The 14,959-nt window shown below is 46.5% G+C and overlaps 1 protein-coding gene across 1 annotated transcript in view; it reads left to right on the plus strand.

Annotated features, from left to right (window-relative positions):
- The window catches only part of LOC112262203 (protein GREB1-like), a 68,230-nt gene that overhangs the window by 31,679 nt on the left and 21,592 nt on the right, over positions 1–14,959 (plus strand). The window contains exons 6-14 of the mRNA XM_042330432.1: positions 27–209; positions 3,101–3,217; positions 3,372–3,497; positions 6,373–6,495; positions 8,433–8,618; positions 8,762–9,265; positions 9,451–9,579; positions 10,994–11,325; positions 11,790–11,985. Coding sequence (XP_042186366.1) covers positions 27–209; positions 3,101–3,217; positions 3,372–3,497; positions 6,373–6,495; positions 8,433–8,618; positions 8,762–9,265; positions 9,451–9,579; positions 10,994–11,325; positions 11,790–11,985 — 1,896 coding nt within the window. The remainder of the gene's footprint in view (positions 1–26; positions 210–3,100; positions 3,218–3,371; positions 3,498–6,372; positions 6,496–8,432; positions 8,619–8,761; positions 9,266–9,450; positions 9,580–10,993; positions 11,326–11,789; positions 11,986–14,959) is intronic.

Here is a 14,959-nt window from a genome sequence, read left to right on the forward strand (position 1 = left end):
CCCAGTGTTTGTGTGGTCATCCTCAGGGTTCTCGGGGAACTGTATAGGCTGTGGAGAGAAGGGTTTTCGCTACTTCACAGAATTCTCCAACCACATCAACCTGAAGCTGAGCACCCAGCCCAAGAAACAAAAGCACTTAAAGTACCATCTGTACAGGAACAACCAGGGACAGCTGGTCAGAGGGGCTGCTATCTGCTGGAAGGGCCTCGGTAAGACGGCAGGGGGATCCTCTGCATTAACTGCAGACTCGTACATTTCCTCAGTGAAAACAATATACTTAATTTTTTCAACCTTTATTTAACTAGACAAGTCAGTTAAGAACAAATTGTTTTTTACAATGATGGCCTATCCCTGCCAAACCCTAACCTAACCCGGACAACGCTGGGCCAATTGTGCACCGCCCTATGGGACTCCAAATCCCGTCCGGTTGTAATACAGCCTGGAATCAAACCAGGGCCTGTAGTGACGCCTCTAGCACTGAGATGTAGTGCCCTAGACCACTGCGCTACTTAGGAGCTGAGCAAATTTCAAATAGGCTTTTTACCAAATGACTGTACGACCGACCACGTAGTCACCCCTGCACACGCTAATTGCACAAGTAAACAAACCAAAATAAAGGCAAAGTCTTCTCATGCTTTGTGGATTTCTAAATAAGCTTTTGACTCAATTTGGCTCAAGGGTCTGATATACAAATTGATGGAAAGGGGTGTTGGGGGGGAAAACATACAACATTATAAAATCAATGTACATAAACAACAAGTATGTGATTAAAAATGGCAGAAAACACACATTTCTTTCCACAGGGCCGTGGGGTGAGACAGGGATGCATCTTAAACCCCACCCTCTTCAGCATATGTATTAATGAATTGGAAAGAGCACTAGAACAGTCTGCAGCACCCGGCCCAGACCTGGGACCTGAGAGTAAATCTTAGTTTGACAAAATTAATTGAGACTTTGCATGCAGAATTCTGCAAAAAATATCCTCTGTGTACAACGTAAAACAGCAAATTATGCATGCATAGTAGATTTAAGCTGATACCTGCTAATTATCAAAATCCAGAAAATAGCCATTACATTTTACAAACACCTAAATGGAAGCGATTCCCAAACCTTCCATAACAAAGTCATCACCTACAGAGAAATTAACCTGGAGAAGAGCCCCCTAAGCAAGCTGGTCCGGGGGCTCTGTTCACAAACACAAGCCCCAGGACAGCAACACAATTAGACCCAACCAAAACATGAGAAAACAAAAAGATAATTACTTGACACATTGGAAAGAATTAACAAAAAAACTGAGCAAACTAGAATGCTATTTGGCCCTAAACAGAGAGTACACAGTGGCAGAATACCTGACCACTGTGTCTGACCCAAATGTAAGGGGAACGTTTGACTAAGTACAGACTCAGTGAGCATAGCCTTGCTATTGAGAAAGGCTGCCATAGGTAGACCTGGCTATCAAGAGAAGACAGGCTATCTGCTCACTGCCAACAAAATGAGGTGGAACCTGAGCTGCACTTCCTAAACTCCTACCAAATCTATGGCCATATTAGAGACACACATTCCCTTCAGATTACACAGACCCACAAAGGGCAACCTTGAAGTGAAGAACAAACACCATTGTAAATACATCCCATATTTATGATGATTTATTTTCTTTAACTACTTGCACGTCGTTACAACACTGTATATAGACATAATATGACATTTGAAATATCTTTATTCTTTTGGAACTTCTGTGAGTGTAATGTTTACTGTTCATTTTATTGTTTATTTCACTATTGTTTATTATCTATTTCACTTGCTTTGGCAATGTAAACATATGTTTCCCATGCCAATAACGCCCCTTGAATTGAGAGAGAGAGAGAGAGAGAGAGAGAGATTAGAGAGAGAGAGATTAGAGAGAGAAATTAGAGAGAGAGAGAGATTAGAGAGAGAGCGAGATTAGAGAGAGCGAGAGAGAGAGAGAGATTAGAGAGAGATTAGAGAGAGAGATTAGAGAGACCGAGAGAGATTAGAGAGAGAGATTAGAGAGAGAGATTAGAGAGAGAGAGATTAGAGAGAGAGAGAGAAGAGAGAGAGATTAGAGAGAGAGAGAGATTAGAGAGAGAGGGAGATTAGAGAGAGCGAGAGAGAGAGAGAGATTAGAGAGAGATTAGAGAGAGAGAGAGAGATTAGAGAGAGAGGGAGATTAGAGAGAGCGAGAGAGAGAGAGAGATTAGAGAGAGATTAGAGAGAGAGAGAGATTAGAGAGACCGAGAGAGATTAGAGAGAGAGATTAGAGAGAGATATTCGAGAGAGAGAGATTAGAGAGAGAGAGAAGAGAGAGAGATTAGAGAGAGAGAGAGAGAGTTTATATCAGTGGTTAACGCTGTCCTGTGTTTCTATGCTGTAATCTTGTAGACAGGGCTTGTCTGGGGAGGTGTATTTAGGAGGGGAGGGATCTGTGACCCTACCTGTCTTTACAGGTGTGGAGGGCAGAGGTCTGGGGTCAGGGTTTAGGACGGGGGTCAGGGGGTAAATAGGAGTCAGAGCCTGTGGCTAGACTAGGAGTCAGAGCCTGTGGCTAGACTAGGATTCAGAGCCTGTGGCTAGACTAGGAGTCAGAGCCTGTGGCTAGACTAGGAGTCAGAGCCTGTGGCTAGACTAGGAGTCAGAGCCTGTGGCTAGACTAGGAGTCAGAGCCTGTGGCTAGACTAGGAGTCAGAGCCTGTGGCTAGACTAGGAGTCAGAGCCTGTGGCTAGACTAGGAGTCAGAGCCTGTGGCTAGACTAGGAGTCAGAGCCTGTGGCTAGACTAGGAGTCAGAGCCTGTGGCTAGACTTACTGTGTTGCTGATTAAGCCGGTGATGTTTCACAGGACAGAGACAGTTAGTCCAGCTACATGCTGGGCAGTCTTATGCTCCCTGACTGAACAGGAAGGGGCTTTGGGATGAGTTTCAGAGCTACAGTACAGTAACTAGAGTAGAGTTTACATGATCATAATCACTGGAGTGACTCTAGTGCTCTTATTGGAAGAAAAAAAAACATTAGTTCTCTCAAATTAGTATTGTGTGTTACTGTATTGTCGATTGTATTGTATACTGTCGATTCTGTCTTTTCAGAGAGCAGAGGGAGACAGACAGTGCCCAACGCCTCTGACGGGCATGTAACCTCAGACGATCACTTCCCCAACCCAGCAGTCACCGCTCACCCTGCACACACACCCGGGAACTACACAGGTACACACACACAAATACACTAACATACTCACAGACATACCCACACACACACATACCGTGCACACTCACATGTATCCCCCCTCCACACACACACACACACCTACTATGTAAGTGTCTGCTAGATTACCATTGTTGTTGTTTTTCACTCCTCTAGCCAGTTTCCCTTTAGAACCCATTGCCCCCCCTCCCCTGGGCAACGGGAGCCACATCCCCCTATCCCAGAATCCTCTGCCCCAGACTCCCATACTGTCGAAAGGACCTGGGAGACCCACAGTTATAGGTAACCTGTGTGTGTGTGTGTGTGTGTGTGTGTGTGTGTGTGTGTGTGTGTGTGTGTGTGTGTGTGTGTGTGTGTGTGTGTGTGTGTGTGTGTGTGTGTGTGTTTCAGACGTGTCGTGCATGTGTTTCTATACTTGTATGCATGTTTGTTTATGTATCATTATGAAGGCATACAACATAGAATGACATATTCATTCTAGAATCTCTATGGGGTAGGAGGCATGCCTTTAAATGTGTTATCATTGTAGCCTCCCCTCCCCTTTCTCTCATCTTCCCACCTCCCCCTGAAAGGGAGAGATTCTGTGTTTTATCAGTCTAAAGTACCCAGTAGGAGACGGCTGTATTGTGTGCGTGGGCCCCTGTTGTTACGACCCCCTTTCATTCAGCAACACTTCCCCACTAAAAGTCTACCTCTCTCTTTTCTCTGCCTCTTCCTCCCTCTATCCCCAAGCTCAATAAAAGCAGGGCAGTAAAAAGTAATTATCTTTCAATTCAATTCAATTCAAAGGGCTTTATTGGCATGGGAAACATGTTTACATTGCCAAAGCAAGTGGAATAGATAATAAACAAAAGTGAAATAAACAATCAGAAATTAACAGTAAATATTACAATGACAAAAGTTTCAAAATAATAGACTTTCTCTCTTTCTCTTTCCCTCTTTCTTTCCCCCTTTCTCTCTTTCTCTTTCCCTCTTTCTTTCCCCCTTTCTCTCTTTCTTTCTCTTTCCCCCTTTCTCTCTTTCTTTCTCTTTCCCCTTTCTCTCTTCCCTTTCTCTCTTTCCGTCTCTCTCTTTCCCTCACTCTTTCCCTCACTCTCTCTTTCCCTCTCTCTCTCTTTCCCTCTTTCTTTCCCCCTTTCTCTCTTCCCTTTCTCTCTTTCTCTTTCCCTCTTTCTTTCCCCCTTTCTCTCTTCCCTTTCTCTCTTTCTCTTTCTCTCTTCCCTTTCTCTCTTTCTCTTTCCCTCTTTCTTTCCCCCTTTCTCTCTTTCTCTTTCTCTCTTCCCTTTCTCTCTTTCTCTTTCCCTCTTTCTTTCCCCTCTCTCTTTCCCTTTCTCTCTTTTCTCTTTCCTCTCTTTCTTTCCCCCTTTCTCTCTTTCTCTTTCTCTCTTCCCTTTCTCTCTTTCTCTTTCCCTCTTTCTTTCCCCCTTTCTCTCTTTCCCTTTCTCTCTTCCCTTTCTCTCTTCCCTTTCTCTCTTTCCGTCTCTCTCTTTCCCTCACTCTCTCTTTCCCTCTTTCTCTCTTCCCTTTCTCTCTTTCCGTCTCTCTCTTTCCCTCACTCTCTCTTTCCGTCTCTCTCTCTTTCCCTCACTCTCTCTTTCCCTCTCTCTCTTTCCCCCTCTCTCTTTCCGTCTCTCTCTCTTTCCGGCCGTCTCATTCTCAGTCTTAGTTGTAAAGTTGAAGGTTTCCTTCCTGCCACTCTGGGTTTTGATAGGGGTGTTTCAACACGTGGGGCCTTTGGTCTTTGTCTCTGTTGCTGCATAAGAAGAGAGCAGGCAGAGTGGTGAGGGAAGACAGCATGTATAGAGGGGAAGAGGAGGAGCTGGTTAATGTATAACAAAGACCATGCTATCTTTATGATCAATACTGAGCTACAGTTATACTGCAGTGGCTGGCTGGCTGGCTGGCTGGCTGGTTGACTGATTGGCTGGCTGGCTGGTTGACTGGCTGGTTGACTGATTGGCTGGCTGGCTGGTTGACTGGCTGGTTGACTGATTGGCTGGCTGGTTGACTGCCTGGTTGACTGGCTGGTTGATTGACTGACTGGCTGGCTGGCTGGTTGACTGGCTAGCTGGTTGACTGGCTGGCTGGTTGACTGGCTGACTGGCTGGTTGGTTGGTTGACTGGTTGGCTGATCTGTTGGATAAAAGTAGTATAAATGAATGAACAAAAAACAAAGAAACAAAGTGAAACAGAATTTAGGGTGCCGTATGATATAATGAATGAATGTCAGATGTTCTTCAAGAGGACATCATTCTGTGCTTTCTGAAACATCCCCCACACCCAATACATACATAATAATGTGTTGCTTGTCCTGTCAGGTACACTCAATACGGGACCACTTAAAAAGAGCCACAGAGGCTGGTCTCCTGCTTCTACAGGGTGTAGTTACTACTGAATCAGTCTTCTACAGGGTGTAGTTACCACTGAATCAGTCTTCTCAGGGTTTAGTTACCACTGAATCAGTCTTCTAGGGTGTAGTTACCACTGAATCAGTCTTCTACAGGGTGTAGTTACCACTGAATCAGTCTTCTACAGGGTGTGTTACCACTGAATCAGTCTTCTACAGGGTGTAGTTACCACTGAATCAGTCTTCTACATGGTGTAGTTACCACTGAATCAGTCTTCTACAGGGTGTAGTTACCACTGAATCAGTCTTCTACAGGGTGTAGTTACCACTGAATCAGTCTTCTACAGGGTGTAGTTACCACTGAATCAGTCTTCTACAGGGTGTAGTTACCACTGAATCAGTCTTCTACAGGGTGTAGTTACCACTGTATCAGTCTTCTACAGGGTGTAGTTACCACTGAATCAGTCTTCTACAGGGTGTAGTTACCACTGAATCAGTCTTCTACAGGGTGTAGTTACCACTGAATCAGTCTTCTACAGGGTGTAGTTACCACTGAATCAGTCTTCTGAATCAGTCTTCTACAGGTGTAGTTACCACTGAATCAGTCTTCTACAGGGTGTAGTTACCACTGTATCAGTCTTCTACAGGGTGTAGTTACCACTGAATCAGTCTTCTACAGGGTGTAGTTACCACTGTATCAGTCTTCTACAGGGTGTAGTTACCACTGAATCAGTCTTCTACAGGGTGTAGTTACCACTGTATCAGTGTCTCTCTTCTTTTTTGCTACGTACTGTGTTCCTGCGTCCACAGACAATGCCCCTGCAGTGAGTCTGTCCCAGGGGTCCTCCAACTCCCCCTCTCCTCCCGGGCCGTCTGTCACAGTGCCTGATCAGCTGCTACACACCTGCAGACTCCAGCCAATCATCTTCAGTGGTCAGACTGAGTGTGTGTGTGTGTGTGTGTTGTTCCTGTACCTCAGTGACATTAAATGCAAGATTGCAACAAAACTCAGCAAACACTGTGGCACTGGAGTCTGAGCCACTGTCTTAAAGCCTCTTAGCTTAGCAGTGGACAGAATGGTCCTCCTATAGCCACCCCTTCACCTCAATCTGTTATTCCACCTGTCTGTCTGTCTGTCTGTCTGTCTGTCTGTCTGTCTGTCTGTCTGTCTCTCTCTCTCTCTCAACCATCCCTTCCCCTCAATCTGTTACCATCCTGTCTTCCTCTCTCAATTCCCCTCAATCTGTTACTCCACCTGTCTGTCTGTCTGTCTGTCTGTCTGTCTGTCTGTCTCTTTCTCTCTCTCTCTCTCTCTCTCAACCATCCCTTCCCCTCAATCTGTTACTCCACCTGTCTGTCTGTCTCTTTCTCTCTCTCTCTCTCTCTCTCTCTCTCTCTCTCTCAACCACCCCTTCCCCTCAATCTGTTACTCCACCTGTCTGTCTGTCTGTCTGTCTGTCTGTCTCTCTCTCTGTTACTGTCTGTCTGTCTGTCTGTCTGTCTGTCTGTCTGTCTGTCTGTCTGTCTGTCTGTCTGTCTGTCTGTCTCTCTTTCTCTCTCTCTCTCAACCACCCCTTCCCCTCAATCTGTTACTCCACCTGTCTGGCTGTCTGTCTGTCTGTCTCTCTCTCTCTCTCTCTCTCTCAACCACCCCTTCCCTCAATCTGTTACTCTCCTGTCTGGCTGTCTGTCTGTCTCTCTCTCTCTCTCTCTCTCTCTCTCTCTCTCTCTCTCTCGCTCTCTCAACCACCCCTTCACCTCAATCTGTTACTCCACCTGTCTGTCTGTCTGTCTCTCTCTCAACCACCCCTTCACCTCAATCTGTTACTCCACCTGTCTCTCTCTCAACCACACCTTCACCTCAATCTGTTACTCCACCTGTCTGTCTGTCTGTCTGTCTGTCTGTCTGTCTGTCTGTCTGTCTGTCTCTCTGTTCACCTCAATCTGTCTCCACCTGTCTGTCTGTCTGTCTGTCTCTCTCTTAACCACCCTTCACCTCAATCTTTTACTCCACCTGTCTGTCTGTCTCTCTGTCTCTCTCTCTCTCAACCACCCCTTACCTCAATCTACTACTGTCTGTCTGTCTGTCTGTCTGTCTGTCTGTCTGTCTGTCTGTCTGTCTTCACCTCAATCTGTCTGTCCTGTCTGTCTGTCTGTCTGTCTTTCTTGCTCTCTTAACCACCCCTTCACCTCAATCTTTTACTCCACCTGTCTGTCTGTCTCTCTGTCTCTCTCTCTCAACCACCCCTTCACCTCAATCCACTACTACCCCTGTCTGTCTCCACCTGTCTGTCTGTGTCTCTCTGTCTTGTCTGTCAACCACCCTTCTGTCTCAATCTGTTACTGTCTGTCTGTGTCTGTCTGTTACTCCACCTGTCTGTCTGTGTCTCTCTCTCTTCAACCACCCCTTCACCTCAATCTGTTACTCCACCTGTCTGTCTGTCTGTCTGTCTTTCTTGCTTTCAACCACCCCTTCACCTCAATCTGTTACTCCACCTGTCTGTCTGTGTCTCTCTTTCAACTCTTTCAACCACCCCTTCACCTCAATCTTTTATTCCACCTGTCTGTCTGTCTGTCTGTCTTTCTTGCTCTCAACCACCCCTTCACCTCAATCTGTTACTCCACCTGTCTGTCTGTGTCTCTCTCTCTTTCAACCACCCCTTCACCTCAATATGTTACTCCACCTGTCTGTCTGTGTCTCTCTCTCTCTCAACCACCCCTTCACCTCAATCTGTTACTCCACCTGTGTGTGTGACCCGTGTGTGTGACCCGTGTGTGTGACCCGTGTGTGTGACCCGTGTGTGTGACCCGTGTGTGACCTGTGTGTATGACCCGTGTGTGACCCGTGTGTGTTTTGTCTCCGGTCCCAGGTCATGGCAGCCTACCTCGGCTGAGTGGTAAGGTGTCTGATGTGCAGGTCAGTTCCCTGCTCCAGAGCTGCTATCAGAACTGCCAGGCCCTGCCCAGGGTCTACCAACACTACGGACCCTCTCCCATACAGCCCCTGTCTGTAGAGATGCAGATACTACTCACTGTGTACTACCTGGTGCAACTAGGTGAGAGAGAGAGAGAAGGCCATCTGTAACGCTTCAGCGACACAGATTGAATAGCAACCTAAATTGTGCAGAATGTACTATTACATTGAGACAGTGTGTAAAAACCTAGTTGGTAGTACCTGGTTAATGTCGTGTCCCTGCAGGTCCAGACCAGGTCCTGCTGATTGAGGACCTGGAGCAGATCTTCATGTGTTCCTGGAGAGAGTCCCACCTCTGTGAGATCCGCCAGTACCAGCAGCCCCAGCCTGGCCTCTCCCTCCCCCAGGCTCCCTACACCCTGCATGGGCTTCCACTGCCCCAGGCCCAGCCTGGCCTCTCCCTCCCCCAGGCTCCCTACACCCTGCCTGGGCTTCCACTGCCCCAGGCCCAGCCTGGCCTCTCCCTCCCCCAGGTTCCCTACACCCTGCCTGGGCTTCCACTGCCCCAGGCCCAGTCCCTCACCCCCTCCCAGCTGCCCTGGCTGGCCAACCTGGCAGCCTCGTCATGTGGGGAGGGAGTGGTGGTTCTGGGGGAGAAGGTCTCGATGGCTCTAGGGCTGTCTGACACCTTCAGTAGGCTGATGGAGGGACAGCTGGCTCATACCAACTATGTGGTCATCATCTGTACAGGCAAGGGACAGCAGACAGAGTCTTGCATGGTGGTGACAGGTGTGTGTGTAGAGAGATTGGGAGGGGGGGTGTCATTTTTTTTGTGGGTTCCTTTGTCTGTAAGTGAACTGTGTGTGTGTGTGTGTGTGTGTGTGTGTGTGTGTGTGTGTGTGTGTGTGTGTGTGTGTGTGTGTGTGTGTGTGTGTGTGTGTGTGTGTGTGTGTGTGTGTGTGTGTGTGTTGTAGGTCAACACCAGTGTCGTGCCCTGACTGAGGGGATGTTCAGTTCCAGTGATAGTCTGAGAGAGATCAGTCAACAGCTGTCCTCTGGCATGACCCAGGAGCTCACTACCTTCTGCAACTCTCTGGGATCTGGTGAGTGAGTGAGTGAGTGAGTGAGTGAGTGAGTGAGTGAGTGAGTGAGTGAGTGAGTGAGTGAGTGAGTGAGTGAGTGAGTGAGTGAGAGAGAAGGGGGGGTGGAGAGAGAGAGAGAGAGAGAGAAAGAGACACAGAAACACAGAGAGAGAGAGACACAGAGAGAGAGCGACAGAATGAGAGCGAGAGACATACCTGACCACTGTGACTGACCCAAACTTAAGGAAAGCTTTGACTATGTACAGACTCAGTGAGCATAGCCTTGCTATTGAGAAAGGCCACCGTAGGCAGACCTGGCTCTCAAGAGAAGACAGGCTATGTGCTCACTGCCCACAAAATGAGGTAGAAACTGAGCTACACTGTGTCACGTTCGTCGTCCTCCTCTGATGAGGAGTAAGAGAGGTCGGACCAATTTGCAGAGTGGTAAGTGTCCATTTTAATAAGACAAACTGAACACTACAAAAATACAAGATAACAAAGTGAAACAAACAAAACGGTCCCATGAGGTAACAAACACAAACACGGAAAATAATCACCCACCACTCAAAAGTGAAACCAGGCTACCGAAATATGATTCTCAATCAGGGACAACGATAAACTGCTGCCTCTGAGAACCATACCAGGCCAAACACAGAAATCCCAAAACATAGAAAAAGGAACATAGACAACCCACCCAACTCACTCCCTGACCATACTAAAACAAAGACATAACAAAAGAACTAAGGTCAGAACGTGACACACTTCCTAAACTTCTGCCAAATGTATGACCATATTAGAGACACATATTTCCACAGACCCACAAAGAATTTGAAAACAAACCCGATTTTGATATACTCCCATATCTATTGGGTGAAATACCACAGTGTGACATCACAGCAGCAAGATTTGTGACCTGTTGCCACAAGAAAAGGGCAACCAGTGAAGAACAAATACATTGTAAATACAACCCATATTTGTTTATTTATTTTCACTTTTTGTACTTTCACTATTTGAACATCATTATAACACTGTATAAATACATAATATGACATTTGAAATGTCTTTATTCTTTTGGAACTTCTGTGAGTGTAATGTTTACTGTTAATTTTGATTGTTTATTTCTCTTTTTTTTATTATCTACTTCACTTGCTTTGGCAATGTTACGTAATATATGTTTCCCATGCCAATAAAGCCCTTCGAATTGAATTGAATTGAGACAGAATGAGCTAGTGAGAAAGAGAGAGAGATATGGTGTGTTTGTGTATATTTACACGTTATACTAATGGTTTGGATTTACTGTATCTGTGTGTGTGTGTGTGTGTGTGTGTGTGTGTGTGTGTGTGTGTGTGTGTGTGTGTGTGTGTGTGTGTGTGTGTGTGTGTGTGTGTGTGTGTGTGTGTGTGTGTGTGTGTGTGTGTGTGTGTATGTGTGTCAGAAGGTGATGTAGATGTGTTGCTGGAGAGTGCTGCTGTGGAGAACAGGAGCCAACTGACCCCCCTGTCCATCAGTCAGGAGTGTACAAAAGACAGCAGGCCTGTAGACAGACAGACGGACAGAGCTACAGGCATCCCCAAAGAGCCAGCCAGAGACACACACACAGACCGAGCAGAGAGCCCCAAGGACTCCTGCTCAGGTGAGACACGGGAGGTGCGGCCCATCCAGTTGGTGGTAGCCAGGAAGCTGCTGTCCCATGTGCAAAAATCGCTGAAGTTGGAGACTTTTATCTCCCTCACCAACTTCAAACATCAGCTATCTGAGCAGCTAACCGATCGCTGCAGCTGTACATAGTCTATTGGTAAATAGCCCACCCATTTTCACCTACCTCATCCCCATACTGTTTTTATTTATTTACTTTTCTGCTCTTTTGCACACCAATATCTCTACCTGTACATGACCATCTGATCATATATCACTCCAGTGTTAATCTGCAAAATTGTAACTATTCGTCTACCTCCTCATGCCTTTTGCACACATTGTACATTGTATATAGACTCCCCCTTTGTTTTCTACTGTGTTATTGACTTGTTAATTTGTTTATTCCATGTGTAACTCTGTGTTGTCTGCTCACACTGCTATGCTTTATCTTGGCCAGGTCGCAGTTGTAAATGAGAACTTGTTCTCAACTAGCCTACCTGGTTAAATAAAGGTGAAATAAATAAAATAAAATAAATGTGTGTGTGTATACATTGTGTCTAATAAGTGTGTTTCCACGTGCGTGTGTGTGTGTAGAGTACCGTGTGGAGTGGCGGGAGGTGCGGCCCATCCAGTTGGTGGTAGCCAGGAAGCTGCTGTCCCATGTGTGTGCCATCGCTGACTCCAGCACTCAGAACCTGGACCTGGGCTCCTTCGACAGGGTCCACTTCCTCATCTGTGTCCCTCCATCTGAGGTCACCTTCCAACAGACTGTACTGCATCTCTGGAACTCAGGTAACTGTCCCTCCTCTCTTCCCTCCTCCTCTCTTACCTCGTCTTTATCCTCCTCTCTTCCCTCCGCCTCTCTTACCTCGTCTTTATCCTCCTCTCTTACCTCGTCTTTATCCTCCTCTCTTCCCTCCGCCTCTCTTACCTCGTCTTTATCCTCCTCTCTTCCCTCCTCCTCTCTTACCTCTTCTTTATCCTCCTCTCTGACCTCGTCTTCATCCTCCTCTCTTCCCTCCTCCTCTCTTACCTCGTCTTTATCCTCCTCTCTTACCTCGTCTTTATCCTCCTCTCTTCCCTCCTCCTCTCTTACCTCGTCTTTATCCTCCTCTCTTCCCTCCTCCTCTCTTACCTCGTCTTTATCCTCCTCTCTTCCCTCCTTCTCTCTTACCTCGTCTTTATCCTCCTCTCTTACCTTGTCTTTATCTTCCTCTCTTACCTCATCTTTATCCTCCTCTCTTACCTCGTCTTTATCCTCCCCACTTACCTCGTCTTTATCCTCCTCTCTTACCTCGTCTTTCTCCTCCTCTCTTACCTCGTCTTTATCTTCCTCTCTTACCTCGTCTTTATCTTCCTCTCTTCCCTCCGCCTCTTACCTCATCTTTATCCTCCTCTCTTCCCTCTGCCTCTCTTACCTCGTCTTTCTCCTCCTCTCTTATCTCGTCTTTATCCTCCTCTCTTACCTCGTCTTTATCCTCCTCTCTTACCTCGTCTTTATCTTCCTCTCTTACCTCATCTTTATCCTCCTCTCTTACCTCATCTTCATCTTCCTCTCTTACCTCGTCTTTATCTTCCTCTCTTACCTCATCTTTATCTTCCTCTCTTACCTCATCTTTATCCTCCTCTCTTACCTCATCTTCATCTTCCTCTCTTACCTCGTCTTTATCTTCCTCTCTTACCTCATCTTTATCTTCCTCTCTTACCTCGTCTTTATCCTCCTCTCTTACCTCGTCTTTATCTTCCTCTCTTACCTCATCTTTATCCTCCTCTCTTACCTCGTCTTTATCTTCCTCTCTTACCTCATCTTTATCCTCCTCTCTTACCTCATCTTTATCTTCTCTTACTCTTTTATCTTCCTCTCTTACCTCTTTTATCTTCCTCTCTTACCTCGTCTTTATCTTCCTCTCTTACCTCATCTTTATCTTCCTCTCTTACCTCGTCTTTATCTTCCTCTCTTACCTCGTCTTTATCCTCCTCTCTTACCTCGTCTTTATCCTCCTCTCTTACCTCGTCTTTATCCTCCTCTCTTACCTCGTCTTTATCTTCCTCTCTTACCTCATCTTTATCCTCCTCTCTTACCTCATCTTTATCTTCCTCTCTTACCTCGTCTTTATCTTCCTCTCTTCCCTCCGCCTCTTACCTCATCTTTATCCTCCTCTCTTCCCTCCGCCTCTCTTACCTCGTCTTTATCCTCCTCTCTTACCTCGTCTTTATCCTCCTCTCTTACCTCGTCTTTATCTTCCTCTCTTACCTCGTCTTTATCCTCCTCTCTTACCTCGTCTTTATCCTCCTCTCTTACCTCGTCTTTATCTTCCTCTCTTACCTCGTCTTTATCCTCCTCTCTTCCCTCCGCCTCTCTTTTTTATTTTTATTTTTTTCCCCTTTATCCCCCCAATTTCGTGGTATCCAATTGTTGTAGTAGCTACTATCTTGTCTTATCGCTACAACTCCCGTACGGGCTCGGGAGAGACGAAGGTTGAAAGTCATGCGTCCTCCGATACACAACCCAACCAGCCGCACTGCTTCTTAACACAGCGCACATCCAACCCGGAAGCCAGCCGCACCAATGTGCCGGAGGAAACACTGTGTACCTGGCAACCTTGGTTAGCGCGCACTGCGCCCGTCCCGCCACAGGAGTCGCTGGTGCGCGATGAGACAAGGACATCCCTACCGACCAAGCCCTCCCTAACCTGGACGACGCTAGGCCAATTGTGCGTCGCCCCACAGACCTCCCGGTCGCATCCGGTTACGACAGAGCCTGGGCGCGAACCCAGAGTCTCTGATGGCACAGCTGGCGCTGCAGTACAGCGCCCTTAACACTGCGCCACCCGGGAGGCCCCCTCCGCCTCTCTTACCTCGTCTTTATGCTCCTCTCTTACCTCGTCTTTATCTTCCTCTCTTACCTCGTCTTTATCTTCCTCTCTTACCTCGTCTTTATCCTCCTCTCTTCCCTCCGCCTCTCTTACCTCGTCTTTATCCTCCTCTCTTCCCTCCGCCTCCTCTTACCTCGTCTTTATCCTCCTCTCTTACCTCGTCTTTATCCTCCTCTTACCTCGTCTTTATCCTCCTCTCTTACCTCGTCTTTATCCTCCTCTCTTACCTCGTCTTTATCCTCCTCTCTTACCTCGTCTTTATCCTCCTCTCTTACCTCGTCTTTATCCTCCTCTTTTACCTCGTCTTTCTCCTCTTCTGTTTCTTTTACTTCTATTCCACAGACTTCTCTTCTTCTTTATTTTACTTTTCTTTTTTTATATAATTATTTATTACAAAAACACAAGGAAGGTGTAACATTAGATTGTTAGAACATGAAGGACAAACAATACATCATCAAGACACAATCAAACATGTATCAGTCTTTCTGCAACAGAGCCATCCTTATGTGTGAGGGTGTCTACTACCACTATCAAACATGTATCAGTCTTTCCACAACAGAGCCATCCTTATGTGTGAGGGTGTCTACTACCACTATCAAACATGTATCAGTCTTTCTGCAACAGAGCCATCTTTATGTGTGAGGGTGTCTACTACCACTATCAAACATGTATCAGTCTTTCTGCAACAGAGCCATCCTTATGTGTGAGGGTGTCTACTACCACTATCAAACATGTATCAGTCTTTCTGCAACAGAGCCATCCTTATGTGTGAGGGTGTCTACTACCACTATCAAACATGTATCAGTCTTTCTGCAACAGAGCCATCCTTATGTGTGAGGGTGTCTACTACCACTATCAAACATGTATCAGTCTTTCTGCAACAGAGCCAT

The sequence above is a fragment of the Oncorhynchus tshawytscha genome, linkage group LG11 (genome assembly GCF_018296145.1).
Source record: "Oncorhynchus tshawytscha isolate Ot180627B linkage group LG11, Otsh_v2.0, whole genome shotgun sequence".
Lineage (NCBI taxonomy): Eukaryota > Metazoa > Chordata > Actinopteri > Salmoniformes > Salmonidae > Oncorhynchus > Oncorhynchus tshawytscha.